Source organism: Hippoglossus stenolepis, chromosome 21, assembly GCF_022539355.2.
Source record: "Hippoglossus stenolepis isolate QCI-W04-F060 chromosome 21, HSTE1.2, whole genome shotgun sequence".
NCBI classification, from domain to species: Eukaryota; Metazoa; Chordata; class Actinopteri; order Pleuronectiformes; family Pleuronectidae; genus Hippoglossus; species Hippoglossus stenolepis.
Window position 1 is genome coordinate 11,939,647 of NC_061503.1, and position 18,056 is coordinate 11,957,702.

The 18,056-nt window shown below is 43.5% G+C and overlaps 2 protein-coding genes across 5 annotated transcripts; one reads left to right on the top strand and one right to left on the bottom strand.

The window, feature by feature from the left end:
* On the bottom strand, nt 1-13,920 carry zranb1a (zinc finger, RAN-binding domain containing 1a). Of its 4 annotated transcripts, none has more exons than XM_035145110.2 (10): nt 13,848-13,920; nt 12,020-12,873; nt 7,905-8,092; nt 6,847-7,000; nt 6,043-6,114; nt 5,092-5,290; nt 4,139-4,259; nt 2,377-2,506; nt 1,300-1,529; nt 1-1,035 (listed from the first exon to the last, which is right to left on the bottom strand). In XM_035145110.2, exons 2-10 carry the CDS (start codon nt 12,849-12,851, stop codon nt 820-822), a joined length of 2,142 nt encoding a protein of 713 aa, XP_035001001.1. In that variant the 5' UTR covers nt 12,852-12,873; nt 13,848-13,920; the 3' UTR covers nt 1-819. The 4 variants fall into 4 exon arrangements, with proteins under 4 accessions (XP_035001001.1, XP_035001000.1, XP_035000997.1 ...); XM_035145109.2 differs by lacking the exon at nt 13,848-13,920 and adding an exon at nt 13,460-13,646; XM_035145106.2 differs by lacking the exon at nt 13,848-13,920 and adding an exon at nt 13,300-13,646.
* Nucleotides 13,921-14,505: 585 nt separating this feature from the next.
* On the top strand, nt 14,506-17,772 carry hpdl (4-hydroxyphenylpyruvate dioxygenase-like). Its single transcript, XM_035146830.1, has 5 exons — nt 14,506-15,325; nt 15,964-16,130; nt 16,218-16,369; nt 16,954-17,081; nt 17,181-17,772. Exons 1-5 carry the CDS (start codon nt 14,637-14,639, stop codon nt 17,380-17,382), a joined length of 1,338 nt encoding a protein of 445 aa, XP_035002721.1. The 5' UTR covers nt 14,506-14,636; the 3' UTR covers nt 17,383-17,772.
* Nucleotides 17,773-18,056: the final 284 nt, after the last annotated feature.

Below are 18,056 nucleotides of genomic sequence, written 5' to 3' on the forward strand. Positions count from 1 at the left end.
GAGGATGCAAGTGAGTCAAATTTAATAATGCACTCCACAGAAAGAGGCAGAGTGTTTGGTTTTTCTCTTCTCCCCCCCCAGCATCACCACCACCCACTCAAACAAGAACAGGAGCTATGAAGTCACACGTAAAAATGTCAGTAAACCTTGTACGTCATTGTCCCTCCCCCCCCCCTCACAGAATGTAGGTTTCATCTGTGCAAAAATAAAATACTTCAAGACTGAATGAATCAAACGGAACACAGATAAAACGGGGCAGAACAAGAGGTATCACCGCGCTAAACTCTCCTAAACAAATAAATAAATCCGACATGGGGTGGGGGGGGGTTTAGCGATCAGGGAAAAGAAAACAAAAAACTTTTACATACACACAAGAATCAGCATCCTCTCAGTTTAAAGCAAAAAATTTCTCTCAGGCAATTCTGTAAATGAAATTTCATAATCTAGTGCAGCTTCGGGATTTCCTTAAATATGCTATATGTTCCTATAGGTCTTAGCGTTTCTCGCAGGTCGAGATGATCACTTTGATTTTACAAATTAGGAGAAGTCGGAGTACAGAAGGCAAACTAAGTGGACTTGATGTGCTTTTAAAGGAGCAGTAATCAGGATTCTGTTTGTTGGTGCTGGTATCTTCTTCTTCTTCTTTTAGGTTCCTACCACAGAGCTCAGAGAATTCATGCATTATTACAAGTCTCAGAGATTTACATTTGGGAGACGGAAAGGAAACAAAGAAAAAAAAAAAAAAATTGACGACATAATCTCCCAGAGCCTAGTGTCCAGTCTCAAGAGTTTGCAGTTTCTTCTTTACCTCCCCCTCACTCACTCGTCTTCATCCTCCTCCTCCTCGCCGTCGGAGAGAGAGGCACAGGGGCGGATCTGGCGGTATCTGTCCAACCACTTCTCCACCATCTGGGTGACCAGGGGGTGGTTGCGGCGGCGGGAGCTCTTCTGCATGGCTGCCAGCATTCCTCCTTCTGTCACGCAGCAGTCCAGCCATTCCCTCAGCAGCTTCTCCTGCTGCTCCTCGTTGCCCATCTGAGTCGCAAAGACACGGGACACGTTTAAGATGTGAAACCTCTAGTGACCCCAGTTGTGCATCACACACACATTTTACCTCCATTTTCTTTTAAGGAAGCATATTTGACCCTTTTAGCAAACAAGTTCTAAAACATTTCCCCAATAGAAATCATAAGAAATGAAAATGTCACCTTTTTTTAAATCAAATATCAAGATAAACAGATAAATTCCTTGAAAATAAGAAACACTAATCAAAATTTTCATCGCGGTATGAGAACGTACCTCTTGTGCGGACAGGAAGTGAATGTGCAGCAGCTTCCTCTCGCTGTCCACCAGTGGCAAGAAAGTGACAGTGACATCATCGTCAGTATTGAGGTTGGCGCCCGCACCGCGATTGTCGTAGCCATCGTTCTCCATGGCCACCAGGGCCGAGAAGTGGCCCCGCGTGTAGCCCAGGGCGATGGGACTCTTCCAGCAGAAACTTTGCTCCCATAACAGAGGCAGGTACACACCTGAACACACACAAACAGACACACACAGAGCAAGTCAGGGCAGCTGGGAGATACCGTACGACACGACACTGGAGCCACCTGGAAGGAACAGGCTCTGCAGCTGCACGCTCAAATGACACTGAGTGTGGATGTCAGTCAGGGCCGAGCACCATCACAGATCTGACCTGACATCAGATGTGGCTGCATTTCACTGGAGACAACTGGGTCATTGTGAGCAGAGAGCATCTCTGTGGTGCCCGGCTCCTTCAGGAGAGAAAGAGTGACAGGAGGTTTTCAACCATGGTGTCTTTGCGGTCTCCTGTGCATAAATGATCGCAGAATTTCAGGGGTCTAACATAATCTGCCGTTCTCTGGGGCCCCGGCCAATTGCCTGCTTTGCCCTGTTGCCAAACCGAGTTATAAAAGAGGCTCTGAGCAAAAGTAGCTCAGGATGAAATTATAAAATAATCCCTTTTTGAAATACATAGTTAGTACACTATGTGAACCCAAGCAAATTCAAGGGTCAGTGCATCCTAAATAACAAAAAGTAAATACAAAATAAATCTAAGTTGTTTTGAGGAGAAATCTGCCTCCTCTCCTATACAGAAGTTTAATTGGAATTTAATTTGCAGTCTAGCAACAACCAAAAAAAAAAACTACTTGTTAACAAATTTTTAATAGGATCTATTTCTTTAGAAGAAAGTGGCTCCAATGAAACGGCTCCTCTGGAGATTTGTGAACAGCAGGTAAAACGGCTTACAAGCCAAAAGACGGGTCTCTCTGTAGTTTTGTTGAACCTGTGCTTCATAGAATCAGTCAAATATTTGTAGAACAGTCACTCATGAATAAAGTGCCGTTGCCGCCTTACCTTGAAAACGAGTGTATCCTAACGTTTCCCCACGGAAACTTTTGTAGTATTTCACTCCGTAGACTATGATGGGTCTGCGAAGAATGTGCGCAAGAACAAAAATGTGGGTCTGCTCCAGGCTGGCCCCGGGCTACGTGGAGGGGAAAAGAGAAACCAAAACAAAAAAAATTACATTCAATATCAATGCAACTAAAAATAGTGGAGAGGTGTGAGGCTGCCAAGCTCTGTGATCATATTGCAAAACAGTGTCCAGTACACTAACAACCTGCAACGCTGCAGCTCTGGGGACTCGCCACCCTCACTCTCCTTCTCATCCCTCACTCTCCTTCTCATCTCTCACTTGTACTATCTACATAAGCAGAAAGCAGATTACATAAGTGCTTTTTAAAATAATGCGGATACGATGTCATTTTGAAGGAAGGTGTGTGTGTGTGTGTGTGTGTGTGTGTGTGTGTGTGTGTGTGTGTGTGTGTGTGTGTGTGTGTGTGTGTGTGTGTGTGTGTGTGTGTGTGTGTGTGTGTGTGTGTGTGTGTGTGTGTGTGTGTGTGTGTGTGTGTGTGTGTGTGTGTGTGTGTGTAGAAGCTGATCCTCTCCGTCACTGTCAAAGCCTCAGATGAGGTGCACGGCAGCTTTTGTTGTTTGTTTACGCAGCCGCGTGGAGTGGCTCTCCGAGATAAATGCTTGTAATCCCAAGGTCACATGTTGGGAAGGAGCGCTGCTTCAGCAGGCGGACCAGCCGAGCAGGTGAGCTGTCAATCTAGAATAATTGCTCATATCCTCCCTGTCATTCATGCACGGCCCAACTTCCACTGCGTCTCTCATTCACGTCACTGCCGTTCACTTTGAGTTGACGAGCAACTCTCCAAAGGTCTTAGTATTCATCCACACTGTCTTATTATTAAGTGTTGAATTGCTACTATCTTTTTTGGTGGAGGATCAGTGCAGTTACAACTTTTACCCACAGAGGGAAGTAACAGTATCTGTTGACATGTGTATCTAGATCCAACAATTCAAATACATCTCTCCCTCTTGGTCTTGAATGTTAATTGTGTTCCAAGTCAGATTGGATTCATGTAAAAGGCGGATGAACAACTGCTGAGTGCAGAGATGAGTCCACATGAAAGACTCTGAAGCTCTGACCTTTTAATGACATTCTACAACAGCCGATACAAGATTGTGGCTCTTGCAAATCTCAGTGAAACACACGATGAAAAGATAAAAACCTTGAAATCAAAAACAGCAACCATGAATTTATCGACCTGGGGGAGTTTATAAAAATCACTCAATGGATTGTTTTCAACGTTCCTGTTTTATTTGCATCTCCTGCTGTAGTAGCACATGATGCAATGCAAATGTGCAGTGGAGCCATTTCATTACTCTACTGACCAATGTAAACAATGGAAGTTTATAAGGAAAGACTGAATAAAAAAGGGGGAAAAAACTGTTATAATCTCAATATAAACTTGTGTATTGGGGCGGAATAAGCCGCACCATGTTTTGTTGAGATTAACACAGTGTAAATATCAATAGCTCTGCTTGTTTACACAGTCCAAAGGGTGGTTTTGGTTGCCAAAATAAGTAAGTGAAGTTCCAGTATTTCTAAATGTGGACCAGGCAGTTTAATGATTTTCTAAAACAAGTCAGTCAAAATTTCCAACTCCTATTCCTTCATATCTCTATTTACAGAGCCATTTTCTGTCTTCCATTGATAGTGAACTAAAATGGAAGGAAGTGAGTAAACCGGGAGGAATCTCATAATTACCTGGCTGGCCAAAGACAGGATGAACGCCCAATCCTCCTGCCACTGTTCCTCTCTCAGGGAGAAATGCAGACCAAAGCTCTGCGAGTACCACGACTCCCACTCCTTCCAGCGTGTGTAAAACCTAAAATGGTTACACGTTAGATCAGTTTCTAAATTAGTTTCAATGCGTTTTTGGACTAATGTTATCCTGCTTTTATAGCACTTGTAATAAACAGAAGGTTATTTGTCCTTCTACAGTGAATTGTAAGCTCTTATTTTTTTTCCAAGACCAAAAGAAGTTAAATGGAGAAATAAAAAATTCAAAAAAATGACTTTCTAAAACACCTTTAAGTAAAAAAAACATTAGTAATGCATTTTGATCAAAATCGCCCACATACAGAGTGCAATGCACACTCAAAGAAGAACATCTCTTTCAAATCATCCCTTTACAAAGTTATCAAACCTGTATTTGAATGTGTGAGAGAAGTTATGCAAATATGAGAAAATGCTTCTGCAAATCAAACCATCAAAACCGACATCAGGACATGACTGCACTGTTGTGCACAGGCAGCAGACAAGCAGTGAACCGCAGCAGCTTAAACTTTGCACAAATTCCAAACTCCTATCACTATTAAATTGTATTAAACGAATGTACATCTTTACGGAAGCCATTTTCTAGGGCGTCAAATCTTGTTTGGAGCCAAGTGCAAATTCCAATTTAGCCTCAGTCAAGCTTTATTTATTTAAAAGCAACAAGGTAGATCTTCACACACTTTGTTTTTTTATGCTGAGCACTCTGCTCTAGTTGTGTATGCAGTAGCAAACAAGGAAATAGTGAGTTTCTGGAGTCAAGTTTAATGTTCAAGGACATAATTCATAATAATAAAAGTCATTTCATTCAGAATATACTGGGCTAAATGTCTTTAAATAATGCTTTAAAAAAGGAGTAAGGTTTTCTGGATTTGATGTCTCACCAGTGGGAGCAGTCGTGCAGGCTGTCGTGGAGGGTCTTGCGGAGGATGGAGTCCTTGTCGTAGATGCCCCAGGTGGCCTGCAGAACAGAGTCCAACAGACAGTCTCCGGCCGTACGGTTCCATAAGGCATACAGGCGACTGTCCAGGCGCGTGCCCAGCTCCAAAGACCAGTTGATGACAGGAGATTCCTCTTCCAACTCTATACACAGAGAGACAAGACAGAATGGATTGATGTGGGGTAAGAGCACTACATAGAGGTCAGCTTCCATTAGGCCACGTTCAAACCCTTTTGTTTGTCAAACTCTGCAGGAAAAGCAGCAGGGAAGTATAGTTTAACTTTTTAGAAGAACCAGAGCTAACATGGGGATTCAAAAACAAGTGCAAAGTGGATGGTTCTTAATGTATTCACAAAAATGCACAGGAACAGAGATGCTGAGTTGAAGGTTTAAGATGTGCAACTGCTGCAGCTTATTGTTATAGGGACAAAATGAGCATTGCGAAACCTGCTGCTCAGCATTTTTCTTTCCTGCTGAAATAGTATGAAGCACACCTTTACCAATTCGTCAGTCACTTTCTATGCAAAAAGCCCAGCACACCACTCCTCAGTAACCTAGTTCATAGAGGCTCAAATAGGTCACAGGATTCCCCTAGTATCTTCAGTACAACACAAACACACAGATATATTCATAAGGATTTACACACAGCCCTGGGAATGTGACATTGTTGTGTGTGTGTGTGTGTGTGTGTGTGTGTGTGTGTGTGTGTGTGTGTGTGTGTGTGTGTGTGTGTGTGTGTGTGTGTGTGTGTGTGTGTGAAGAGTTGAAGAGCAGATGTTGGTTTTCAGACATCCCTTAAAAGAGCGGATCATGAATCACGGGCATCCAAAACCTGCCATGTCTGAACACGTGTGATACACACGCATGCAGATAACAGATATGAACACTCGGGTACCTTTCTGCACATCCCGATCCAACACCTCATCAAACAGCTTCTCTTGGACAGCAGGCGGCAGGTCCTCTATATCTGCAAGGACAGATGAGAACGATATGTATTCATGCTCATTAGAACCTAAAGGAAGCCTGCACCAGGGGCAAGAGAAATGCTACAGTAATGACACACAGAGGGGATGTTCTTTGCAATTACTTTCACTGGCTGACATTTTGTCAATAGCACACTGTAAAGACAAGCTCTGTACAGCATGTTGTGCTTCTATGTGTGTATTGAACTGTGCGCACCCGAAGCCAGAACACTGGTGGCTATTCTCTGGCTCAATAGTGAATGGCACTGGCTTTGTCTGAAAGAGAGAGACAGAAATGGAGGGAGAACGCCTTGCAGCTGGCCCCGGGCCAAATTCAGTCTGCAAAGAAATACTTGACATACAAAAAAAGAAAAAGGGGAGAAAAAAAAAAAATCATATCTATCAGTGAAGCCTGCATAATCTTTCACCCCAGCGGCGATGGAAGCTCTAAATCACAAAAGAAATGGTGGTTCTGAAATGCAAAGTGCATGTCATTTCAGTGAAGACATGACACCACAAGGACGAGACAGTGAACTGCTGTTTCTCAGAGTAACAAGGCTGGACCTTATTCTTCCAATTCTCCAGTGAGGAGGGGGATAAACACTCATGAACCGAAATTCTGAACACTAGAGGGAAACTCTTGAAATGAGTGTGAAATAAAAGCATAAAAATATCTCACAGTTTAATATTAACATACAAGTTATCCACTAAGCGTGTGACAGAGATGTGACGGGTACCTGCAGGGAGGGTGAAGGTGACCGGGTCGGTGAGGAAGTAACAGGCGAAGTCTCCTTTGCGTTGATGTAGTGACGCTGCAATTTCCCTGCGGATCTGCTCCGTCAGCTCGGGACACACCATGGAGGGGATGCACTTGGCAGCCTGCTGGTTCACCTTAAAAACAAACACACCGAGTCAGTGAAAGTCAGAGGTAAATACACTTAACTTGTATTTATTCATTTCCACTGTATAAGAAAATAGTTTTATTTGTTTCTATTTAAATGTTATGCACCCAGATCATCTGTCTGCATTTCCACACAACGTAAATGAACTGTTTCTTGACATGACGCCAGGTCAGCATCAAGGAAATATATCAAATTTTCACCCACTATTACAATTTATACGCAAGATTGCATGCATTTGGTATATTAAAAAGGACAAATTCTGCAATTCATAGTGAAGAGGACATTTTCCTCTTACAACCTAAGCGACTCATTTCCCAGTGCAGGCCTCTGTGACACTCCTAATCGTTGCTTGCCCTCCTTGCAAACCACATCAGCTCTGTGGCATCACGTCCATTAGGAGCCAGTGACGGGTCTGCATGCCAGGCTAATCCGCTACCTAATCCTCAAAGTGCACTTCCACTGTAATTATAGGCATTACGGACATCTGCTATATATCGCCTACTCTGGCACAGAACAATTATAGACTGTGATGTGGTTGATGAGTTGAAGTCCAGAACAGCATCAAAACTACAGAAGCACTTTGCCTTTTTGTGTAAATGACAAACTTAATTAAGACTTTTTATAATTCAGTCTGATAAAGGGAATCACAAGATTACTGGACGTTAGCTACTCTTTGGTATAGAACGGTATAATTATCATAAGAGGCTTAAAGGGAAATTTACAAATCGGACTCAACTATTGATTTTCCTGCTTGGTATATTCTGTGTGTACTAGAAAGGCTTTAATCTAGGGACAACATGTTACATAAACTCATAGTGAATTTAGGGTCAGCATATTGGCACAGCTTTCATTTAAGCAGGGTAGCAAAGACAAAAATCGATGCCCGTTCTTACCTCCGTTAGCAGGATGGCTAACATGTCCTGCCTCTGGAAACGAATAGCCAGATGGACCAGGGTGAAGCCTACGTCAAACGCTGAGGACCGGTTGAGGAGCTGCACCTCGTCGGCGGTGAGCTGTCGGGCGATGTCGCCTGTGGACGACTTGTAGGCTTCTACCGCTGCCAGGTCTCCCTCCACGACGCCTGAAGAAGACGGAGGAAGGAAGGTCAGACAATAGGAAACACAGGAATTTAATAAAAAATGGAACAGGGACTAAAAGGTTCAGTGTGTAGAATTAAGTGACGTCTAATGTTGGAGTTGCATGTTGCAGCAAATTTCAGCCAATAGATTTCTTTCACCTAAATCTTACACACTGAACCTTTAACATACTGGTGCAGTTGCTTTTACCAGGAACTTATGCACACAGGTGGAGGTGACCCACAAATATAGTGTTTACAATTCATGTTTACGGAAGAAGGGACAAGTGCTGCTCAGAAAAAAGAAGAAAAAATTCATGCTCAACCGCTGTCACAACAACAAGCTTGTATAAACGCCTGCTGTCACCACAAGGCATTTTCACTCAGCTTATTAGATTCATATCAATAAGAGGTAGCTAACTACTAAAGACATGTCACAGTATACAGGAATAAATTCAAAAGAATGAGAAAAAACAAACTCTGAATAGACCATAACATTAAATAAACACCTGTGTAAATATCATAAACTTTACGTGGGTGGATTTTATTGCAGGGTTGTTGTATTAAACTGTACATCTGCTGGTGATTGAGTGTATGCGAGTCTATGATGCCAAACAGTAGCTTTCCCGTTCAAACACATCTGTAAAGAAAATTAATCCATACAGAAAAACATGGGAATCCTTTTAAACCAGGCCTTTGCTTTGTAAAGGGATTAGTCTTGTCTTTTGGAGCGGCTCCAACTCCACGTCCTTGCTCGCAAGATGTAACAGCCAGCTCGAGCAAGCCACAGTTCAGATGACCTCTAGATGTAGCCACTAGCTAACCCAGTGTGAGAACAGTTATCACACTGTCAGGCGCTTACAGAGCAGAACAGTCAGAGCAGTGTAGCTTATAATGCAGAGCTATCAGAGAGCTGTGTCAGACAGAGGACAGTCTGTGCAGATTAGCGTCCTCCCCCGCTCTTCTGGCCCTAGTAGTCTCAACATCTGTTACGGGTGAAATGAGTGGCAGCTAGGTAGCACGGTGAACACCGAAGCTCTGGTGAGATTGAACACATAACCTTATGTGAGGAGGTTCACGGGCAGAGGACAGTTACCTTAGGAGAACCCACATTTCAACATGCCAAGAATGTCAGGTCTCCTTTTACACATGCCGGATGATGTTTTGCAAACACAGATCCGTAACTAGATGCCCAATGATTTAGCAAATGATTTACAGTTAGTGGCATGCTGGACACCTTAAATAAACTTTTGGTTTAAGTCAGAGTTGCCATGGTAAAACCAAGATGGAAACCTGTGTCCTGATTCCACTCCACATATGCAGAGCATTCCCGCTATGAAACCATTAAGGTTACACAAGTGTACTTCCGTGAAGTCCTTTGCCAAAACACATTGGTGAAATTTATAACATTCTTTCAGTCAGTGTTGCTGATCTGGTGTGTTTGTTTCCATAGTAGCTAGTTGGCCTGAGAAATAGCGATAGCTCACTCCTCGTAAAATAGAGATGCTAAACAGAAATGGCAGAGGCATCATGACAGCCTAATAGTTTAGATGCATGCCACATAACGGCAATGCCTATGCTTCATTTCCAAAAACCTGAGTTGCATGCAATACCCCACCCGCTCTCTTCTCTTCCCACTCGACCTCTATACAGTCCAACCTAATAGAAGAAAATAGGACAATAGATGCCAACAACAATAAGGCAGTAAATATTGACCTGTGCCTTTGCTGAGTTTTTGAACTTGAAATAGGAAGTAATGCTTTTTGATTAACTCATTTCAATTCACAAATACATTTCTTGCCCAGTATTTTGATCTTCAAGAGCACCTAAGGTTCCCTGACTTAGTGCAAGAGGAATGTTTTGAGGACTTGGCCTCTGCTTATATTTTTACAGTGATTTCTCATTTATGAACTGTCACAGGGGTACACTGTAGAGAATACTACATAATGTGTACTTTATGATATTGATAAAAATTGTCAACACCTTATGCTGGATTCAGACTATAAAAAAAATGTGCCAAAATGACCTGACCAGCCCGAAACGAGGAATCCTGAACATCTTGAGTGACCAATTCTGAAATAAAGACGCCTTGTGAGGCCCTTATGGAAAATTAACATCACATGTCTGACATGTCTCTTGAGCAAGTCAAGTCAATTGTGTTGTTTTAAACAATCAAATAATTGACATTGCATCAACAAGATCCTTTCCATTGCTTAAAGTAAACGGAGTTCCTCCAAAATGTTTTTACAAATCACACTAAACTGTACAAAACATCCCCGTGAGCAAACTCAAACAAATGATCTATAATATCAAAATTTGTCGCTTATTTCAGTAAAACAAAAGAACAATACAGCGCAAACAGTGTGCTTCCTTTAGTGGGGAGGTTGAATCAATGGGATCATTTGATTTTGGCAAAAAACGCAGAGCGCTGAAAAAACATCAGCAGAAAAATGTGGGGAAACAGTCGAGCGAAGTGAGATCAAGTTGTGGGACCAGAGGAAGGGCTGAGCTTGGTCATAACATGCTGCACGACTCACTTCCTCCATCCACAAACACTTTGAAGAGCCGTACTGCAGCACAGGCAACACAACTGAAAGAAGCCAGCTGATACGGCAGGGACAATAAACAGAGACAGAAATCAAAAGATAGTTAAAACGCCTGGAAATGTCTAAAGGTCTATGTGGGGCATAAATGAGAAAACAAACTGTGCCACAGTGACATAACATTAATGTTTTCTGCTCTTCAACAACAAGCTAAACAGGGCAAACGGAACAAAGGTCATTGATCATGTGCTGCTTTCATGCTTTTTTACATTATTGTTGACTGGTGTCCATGTCTTGTCAAGGCTATGTTTTGCCTGCTGTGGGCCCCTGCTCTGCACATAAGCACCACTGTTTACAGGGTGTTTTGAATACGAGCCAGGAGAGCCTCTGGTCTGCGGGCTCCACTCTCAACTGTGCTGCCCAGACGGCCCATTCATCCCCACCGGCTGGGAGGCACTCACACCCTCTCAGTTTCTCAAAGACACTCTCAGTGGCACAGCAAGGGCAGCGCTGGGGTTCGGTGATGAGCTGGATCAAATTCCCACCAGCTATTTCGCTACACACTGTCATTATCCCCCCTTTCAGATTAATTTATGCTTTGTTGACGTTAAGTATCATCTCGCTGTAGTGGAACATTTCAACCCGAGGGCACCACCATGTGAAATTAAACCCTTCTCGGCAAAGCCCAGTTCTTGCTAAATTCCTCTTGTGCCCTCAATATTTGCAATCTAAACAAGGAGACATGACACTCATTAATAAAACACCACTATGGCCTGCGTAAGGTGAGGCCCTGTGTATTCTGTAACAAAGTAGACTTAAACAGGAACTAACTGAGTTAATGTTTTGCCTTGGGGACAACACCAATAAAAGTGTTTCCTCTGACTGGAGCAACTCGATCGGTCATTACGCAGCATGACATCATGGGAGGAAATAAAAAGATGGTGTGACAGTGGATAACCAGAAAAAAGTGGAACATGAGTATGGATTCTTTGTATCAGTTTAGATTACACAGGGGAACTGCACAGGGATATGACGGCCAAAGTATTCTCACACATAATCCGAGTCCTGTAAACCCTTTGACCATTTGTCATCCCTACTATGGGATGCACAGGAAAGACTACAAGCCAAGAATTTAAAAATCAAACCCACGTCCATTTATCATCTTCAATATTGAGTAATCGGCTGATTAGCTTTCACATTTAATGATGGAGGATTTCATGGAGAAAATGCCAAAATGTGTGAACATGTTCTCAGGGGGATGTGCTGAAATAGCTTGTTTTGTCCAACCCACCAAAGACCATGAAAAGGGCTTAAACATTATCATAATCTGCAACTAATTTATTCACTTCAGCCTTTGTTGGAGGAAGATGAAAATAACATAAAAACTCACCAGCACATGCATTGAGGAACAGCCAGTCTGTTTTCCGCATTCTGTTTCTAATCTGCTTCAGCTTCTTGAAGTCGACCTCTTGCTCCTCTCTGCCGCTCATGGCTCCAGCTGCGAGCTCTATCCTCTGGAAGTCCATTTTGACATCGTCTTCCCTCTTGGGCATTGGAGGTGACCTCCTTTGGCCCGGGCCTCCACTGCAACTGCCCCTCCACCGACCTCTATCCTGCTCATTGATCACTGGTGATGGCTCTGCCGACTCTGCCCGCCCTGTGGCTTCCTGGTTGTTGGGCTTGGGGTGCTTACACACCACGCACTTTGTAGTTTGGGGCCAGTTCTGGTAATTGCAAGCTGTGCATGTCCAGTGCTGCTGGTGGGTGTTGAGTCTGTTTCTGTCATTGTACTCCTCACAGGTGTCCACAGGTGAGTGGAGACCAGGACGGCAGCCTGCGTTGGAGCCTGAAGTCTGGGGGGACTCGGTGGGGCTGCTGGTCCTCGGGCGCTGACACAGGCACTGTGTGCAGCGGATTGCCCGGGGCCAGTTCAGGTAGGTGCACATCTGGCAGGACCACTTGCTAGCGATCTCAGCCATGCTGGCTGGCCTAACCCTTGGCCTGGCACTCGAGTCGGGACAGATGAGGAGGCTGCTGCCACTCTCAGTTCTGGGAGGGCTCCACTCTACACAGGGATCTGGATCAGGACTGTTCTTATAAGGTTCCTCTGTGATGATGGGGCCCATCGACCTGTGCGCACGGCACATGGTACACTTGACTGCAGACGGCCAGTTCTCATAGGTGCAGTAGTCACAGGCCCACTTTACCTTCTGCTCCGTCATTGTGGATCACTTTGGTTGGCCACTGTGGAGGGAAATCCAGTTAGATGTGAGTCATAAACAAAGTTCCGTGAATCCTCTCGGAGATCAGTAAACATGATAAACAAATGTTTTAGATACGTGAGTTGCTCCATGTTTTCCAATAGTTTTTAAACTAACATCTGGCATCTTCAATGACATTGACAGCCTGAGATAACGGTGTGACAGTGAAGTTGCCTGCTGGCTGTCGATCATCGATCACTTCCAGCCAGACTTTAATTTACATGAACGGGTTAGGGTTACCTTGTTGTCCTTAGTGATAGCATGCTAGCTGGCAGGCTAACCCACCCAGCTAGCATACAGAGCAGCAACCCTCGGTTTTTTTTTTACCAGTCAACAGACATTTCACTAAAAACGTACAAGCTCATGACGTTTAAGAGGAATATTCGCAGGAAACACGTAAATTTCTCACCGTTTCGCGGCGGCGCTCGGTTCTCAAGTGTTGTTGAAAACCACAACAAACCCCACTCCTCCTCCTCCTCCTCCTTCTCCTCCGCCTCCTCCTGCTGCTGCTCTATCAAAATCTTCCCAATCCGAGTGTTTTCGGCCCCGTCGCTGCCTCACATTTTTACCTTCACGTCCGCGTTAAGCTGTCGCAGAACGACCCGCAGCTCGACGAAGGCTCCGCGCTGCCGGGATCATGGCGTAAATCCGCGTCGCTCCGCGGTTTCCATCGCCTCCGTGTTGTTTTAATGGCGGCGACAGTGAGACAAGTGAGCAGCGGAGCCAAAATAAACGTTTCTGCCTCCGTCACCAATCATCTGGCCCAGCGCGCGACCCGATTGGATGGGAGACGGTGCCGCGAGGCGTTCAGGGCTCATCGGAAATGTTACCGACTCCGAGGGGATTTAACTTTTCACGGGGCAGGAAGATCGTGTATTACTCTGATAATTTTGCTATTTCAAGAGATTTGGCTTCCTCGTTTCTTAGTCTGTAATCTGGAGCGTGATTTGTTGTTACCTTGTGAAAGAACACGTCCTATTTCCGGGCGTTTGTTGACACAGTTTATAAATATCCGAGCTTTCCAGAAACACCAAGTTGCCCGGTGGTTGCAGGGGGAAATGTTGTCACTACAGTTTAGAAATAAAACTTTATTGAAATGTTGCAAAGAACAAATTAACGTAAACTACTGTGTTGCACGTAAAGCGTATTGCATTCACTCGAATGTCATGTTTTTATGAATCAACGAGATCATTTTCGGTTTTGTATTTCTGAATTAACGACACATACATTGAGTTAAAGTAAGTAGAATAAATCGAGAAAAAAATGTGTAATAGATTGTTTTTAAGTGAGATTGTTTTTGATATAATCTCAAAACTTAGTAAAGCAAGGTTTCATTAAAGTAGCATATGAAAATGGGTGTTTTTTAATAAAGAAAATGTATCCTTATGAATAAAGAATTTGGCTAAAATAAGGAAAACATGAACCATTTGAGAACTTTTTTATCCCCATATAAACCCAAAAATATATACTTATAGGATCTAAAACAGAAATCGATTAGGTTTTGCTATTCAAACTAAAACAATTATTAAAATCCACACAGAGATAAAATCTTTTTAAAACACATTCATTCATATGGATCATTTGGATTTTATTTCAATGTTTGTGTTGTTTTATTCTTTTGTGAAGCACGTTGTAAAGAAAACTTCTGTACACTTCATCATTATCATAACTATTACATATTGTGGCTGGGGGGGCGTTGCTCGATAAGTATGGGACGCGCCCCCTGTCAAAACGTCACATCCAAACATGGCAGCCTACTTGAGCCGGTTACACCACATTTCGCTCCACGTTTCTAACGCGGAGAAAATAGCCAACGACCTCGTGTCCAAATTCAAGTTCCGTCTGTTCGCCAGCAGACTGACCCGCGGGTCCAGGCAGCTGGCGTTCAGGAAGGGAGCGGCGGTCTTCCTCCTGAACGAGAGAGAAAACCGGAGCGATGGGAAGGTGAATGAAGAGCTGCCTCACCCTCCTCATCCTCCCCGTCCACAGCGGGCGAAGGTGGGGAATCACACCCAGGACTCATCCGAGAGATGTCTGTACGACGTGAGCCCCGACTTCTCCGTGGACACCGCGAGCAACGTGTGCTTCGAGGTGGAGGATGTGGAGAGGTCATTCATCCACCTCCGCCGCCTGGGCTGCAGCTTCCTGGTGCCGCCCACCACGGTCCAGGATGACGGGGGTCCTGTCACCTACTCCGTGGTGAAGTCCGTGGTGGGGAACGTGTGCCACACGCTCATTGACAGGACTAAGTACGAGGGGGCCTTCCTGCCTGGGTTTGATGTCCACGAGAGGGACAGCAGCCTGGAGGACGAGGACACGTCCTGTCCAATCACGCACTTCGATCACATCACCTATGCCTGTCCCAGGAAGACGACCCATCAGGTCATGAGGTGGTACGAGCAGCTCTTTGGTTTCCAAAGGTTTTTCATAGACAGGTGAGTCACGGTTGTTGGAGCCAAACACTGTTTTCTCCAGGGTTTAGTTTTTTCAAGTTTTATTTGTCATATGGTTGTTGGACAAGAAGAAGCCAGTCAGCTCAGCAGTGCAATAGTCAAATTAAAATAAAAGCAAGGTAGAAATAGCTCACTATAAGAACATTCAAATACAATATAAAACTAAAGCTTTCGTTCTGACTTGCCTGCTGCTGAAACACCTGAATTCCCACGGTGTGTGGATCAATAAAGTTTTATCTTATTTATCTATCTTATCTTATCTTATCTTATCTCATCTTATCTTATCTTATCTTTAACCAGGACAAGAGAGACACCGCACACCATTTCCTTTTGTTTGTTCATTTGCAAAATGGAGAAATTAACCACTTATTACTCCCCTGCGTAATATTCACTCCTCAGGTGCCTCAGGGGCTTTTTGACTTTGAGTTGAGTTTTTATTACTTTGCTTTTTCTAATCAAGTTTGAGAGCAAACCGGCACTACAGCAGTCGCACTCTGTTTTGTTCAACTTGTTGTCAATCATATTAAGACCCTGGACATTTGCCCTCTTGTATCACGTTGTTTTGGGGACTTTCTGTATTTTATAATACAACATATTGGTCTGTTTGTTTTTCCGGGCAGGGAAGAAGATGTGGACGAAGGTTTTGTCATAAACCAGGAGGGCATCGGTCTGCGTCTCACTGCCATGGAGTACTGGAAGTGCAGCAAATCGGGCATCGTTCTTCCCTCTGTGGATAAAAAAGAACCAGACTGCAAGTTTGTCATAGCCGAATCACTGCCCGAACAAGGTAACAGCATCTGTCAAGATATTTAAGTTCAGCCATCGTGTAGGAGTTCACACTTCATCTCACACCGTCTGCTTGCTTTAATTTCAGGCAGGAACCAGGTCGACACCTTCTTGGAGCAGCACGGGGCCCCAGGGATCCAGCACATCGGGCTGTACACAAAAGACATTGTTTCCACAGCACGTGCAATGGCTGGAGCTGGTGTGCAGTTTTTCTCCCCTCCTCCTGCCTACTACACTGAGGTCTGTCTGAGCATGAATCGATCGAAAAAGATGAACATAAACCTTTAGTAAAAAGCGTACAAGCCGAATACGTGTTGCCTTCAGACAGCAGCAACATCACAGAGCAAATTGGCAACAACTGGTCCGACACATATTTAATATCAGAAGACATCAGGCTTTGCAGTGACTTTTTATTTCAGTCTTTAATAGACCTCAGATAGAACTTTGCAATTATTAATAACAGTAAATAAACATCATTTTTCTAGGACTTTGTTTGTTGCTTGGTTTGTTTTTGAACAAGATTACAGGGCTCAGGAGCCGAATCTAGGAATTTTAAATCACTTTCTTTAACGTTGCGAGAAAGGACGTTTTTCAGTATTTTTACCATTTTCCAAAGGAATAATTAACGGATCTTGATGAAAACATTTAGGGAAATTATATCTATGAGTGTGTGTGAAATTTGGTGCAGCTGGACTTAATTTATAGGGAGTCCTTTGAGTGCTATATTAGTTGGATCATTTTCTATGACACAGATCATATTTGCAAACATATGATGTTCTCCAGTGTATTTACATATATTTTACTGATGCTCTGTGCTGTGGCAGGTGGGGAAACAGCAGGAAATAGAGGAGGCAGGACACAACCCCCAGATGCTGGCACAACATGGTATTCTGCTGGACACAGACCTGAACAAGGATCACTCATCACTAAAAGCATCCAGTGAAAACAGAAGGTAAGAGGCAATAAAGAGCAAAAATTACTGGTGTTTTTCAGCCACTTAATCACTCAGTCCCCAGTTGTTGAACACCATGTTGTCACTGTCTGTCTCTAGATACCTCCTCCAGGTGTTCACCAAGCCCATCTTCGCAGAGGACACCTTCTTCCTCGAGCTGATCGAGCGAAGAGGGGCGACGGGCTTTGGCGAGGGAAACATCCGAGCGCTGTGGAGGTCGGTGCAGGCCTACATGGGGAACGAGAGGGGGGATTGTCAAGGAGAGGGAGCCCCGAAGACGGCTCACACCGCTCAGGCTTAGACGCTGCAAACGTTTTTTAACTGAGGCTATTTTATTTTATTTCATGTGTTTTATATGTTAATATGAAATCATATATTGGAAAGGAATGATGTCAAATGTAAAAAGTGAAATATTTAATGAGACATTGTCTCTATTTCAGTATGAATTCTGTGCACTGCTAACAAATAAGAAATGCTATTGTGCTAATATCTGTGGTGAACATGCCTGAACATATTAATGATAGAGCATTGTGAACAAACTGGTTCGATGACTGATGTAACATAATATACTTGAAACATTACAACAAAATGCACTTGATGAAGCAGTAAAACAATGTCTTTGTTTTCACTGTCAAAGCCAAGCAACGGACGACTCCTGAGCAACTGTTCCTCAGTAAATCTGTAACTCACAGTGGAGCGTGAAACTCAATTACTGTTCTCAAAGTTGTGTGCGTGCGTGTGCGTGTGCGTGTGCGTGTGTCAAACTTTAGCACAAGAGCTCTTGAATTCTTCATCTTAGGTAAACATCCCAGTGGTGTTGCACTGGCAATATTTTTCATACATCTTCATCATAATTACTTATATTTACTTTTCACATTCACTTACCTTAACTTGATAATACTCACATACTTTTACTTCATATGTTGAATTTTCAAATGGTTTTGAAAGCACTTGTAATTAAGTAAAAGGTCTTAA

Excerpts from the sequence above, each read along its gene's own strand:
- zranb1a (XM_035145110.2), bottom strand. The coding sequence starts at position 12,851 with ATGACGGAGCAGAAGGTAAAGTGGGCCTGTGACTACTGCACCTATGAG. Across the intron at positions 8,093-12,019 it reads GTTCCTCAATGCATGTGCTG|GCGTCGTGGAGGGAGACCTG; the intron begins GTGAGTTTTTAT and ends CGTCTTCTTCAG. Across the intron at positions 5,291-6,042 it reads GGATCGGGATGTGCAGAAAG|AGTTGGAAGAGGAATCTCCT; the intron begins GTACCCGAGTGT and ends CTCTGTGTATAG.
- hpdl (XM_035146830.1), top strand. The coding sequence starts at position 14,637 with ATGGCAGCCTACTTGAGCCGGTTACACCACATTTCGCTCCACGTTTCT. Across the intron at positions 15,326-15,963 it reads CAAAGGTTTTTCATAGACAG|GGAAGAAGATGTGGACGAAG; the intron begins GTGAGTCACGGT and ends TTTTCCGGGCAG. Across the intron at positions 16,131-16,217 it reads CGAATCACTGCCCGAACAAG|GCAGGAACCAGGTCGACACC; the intron begins GTAACAGCATCT and ends CTTTAATTTCAG.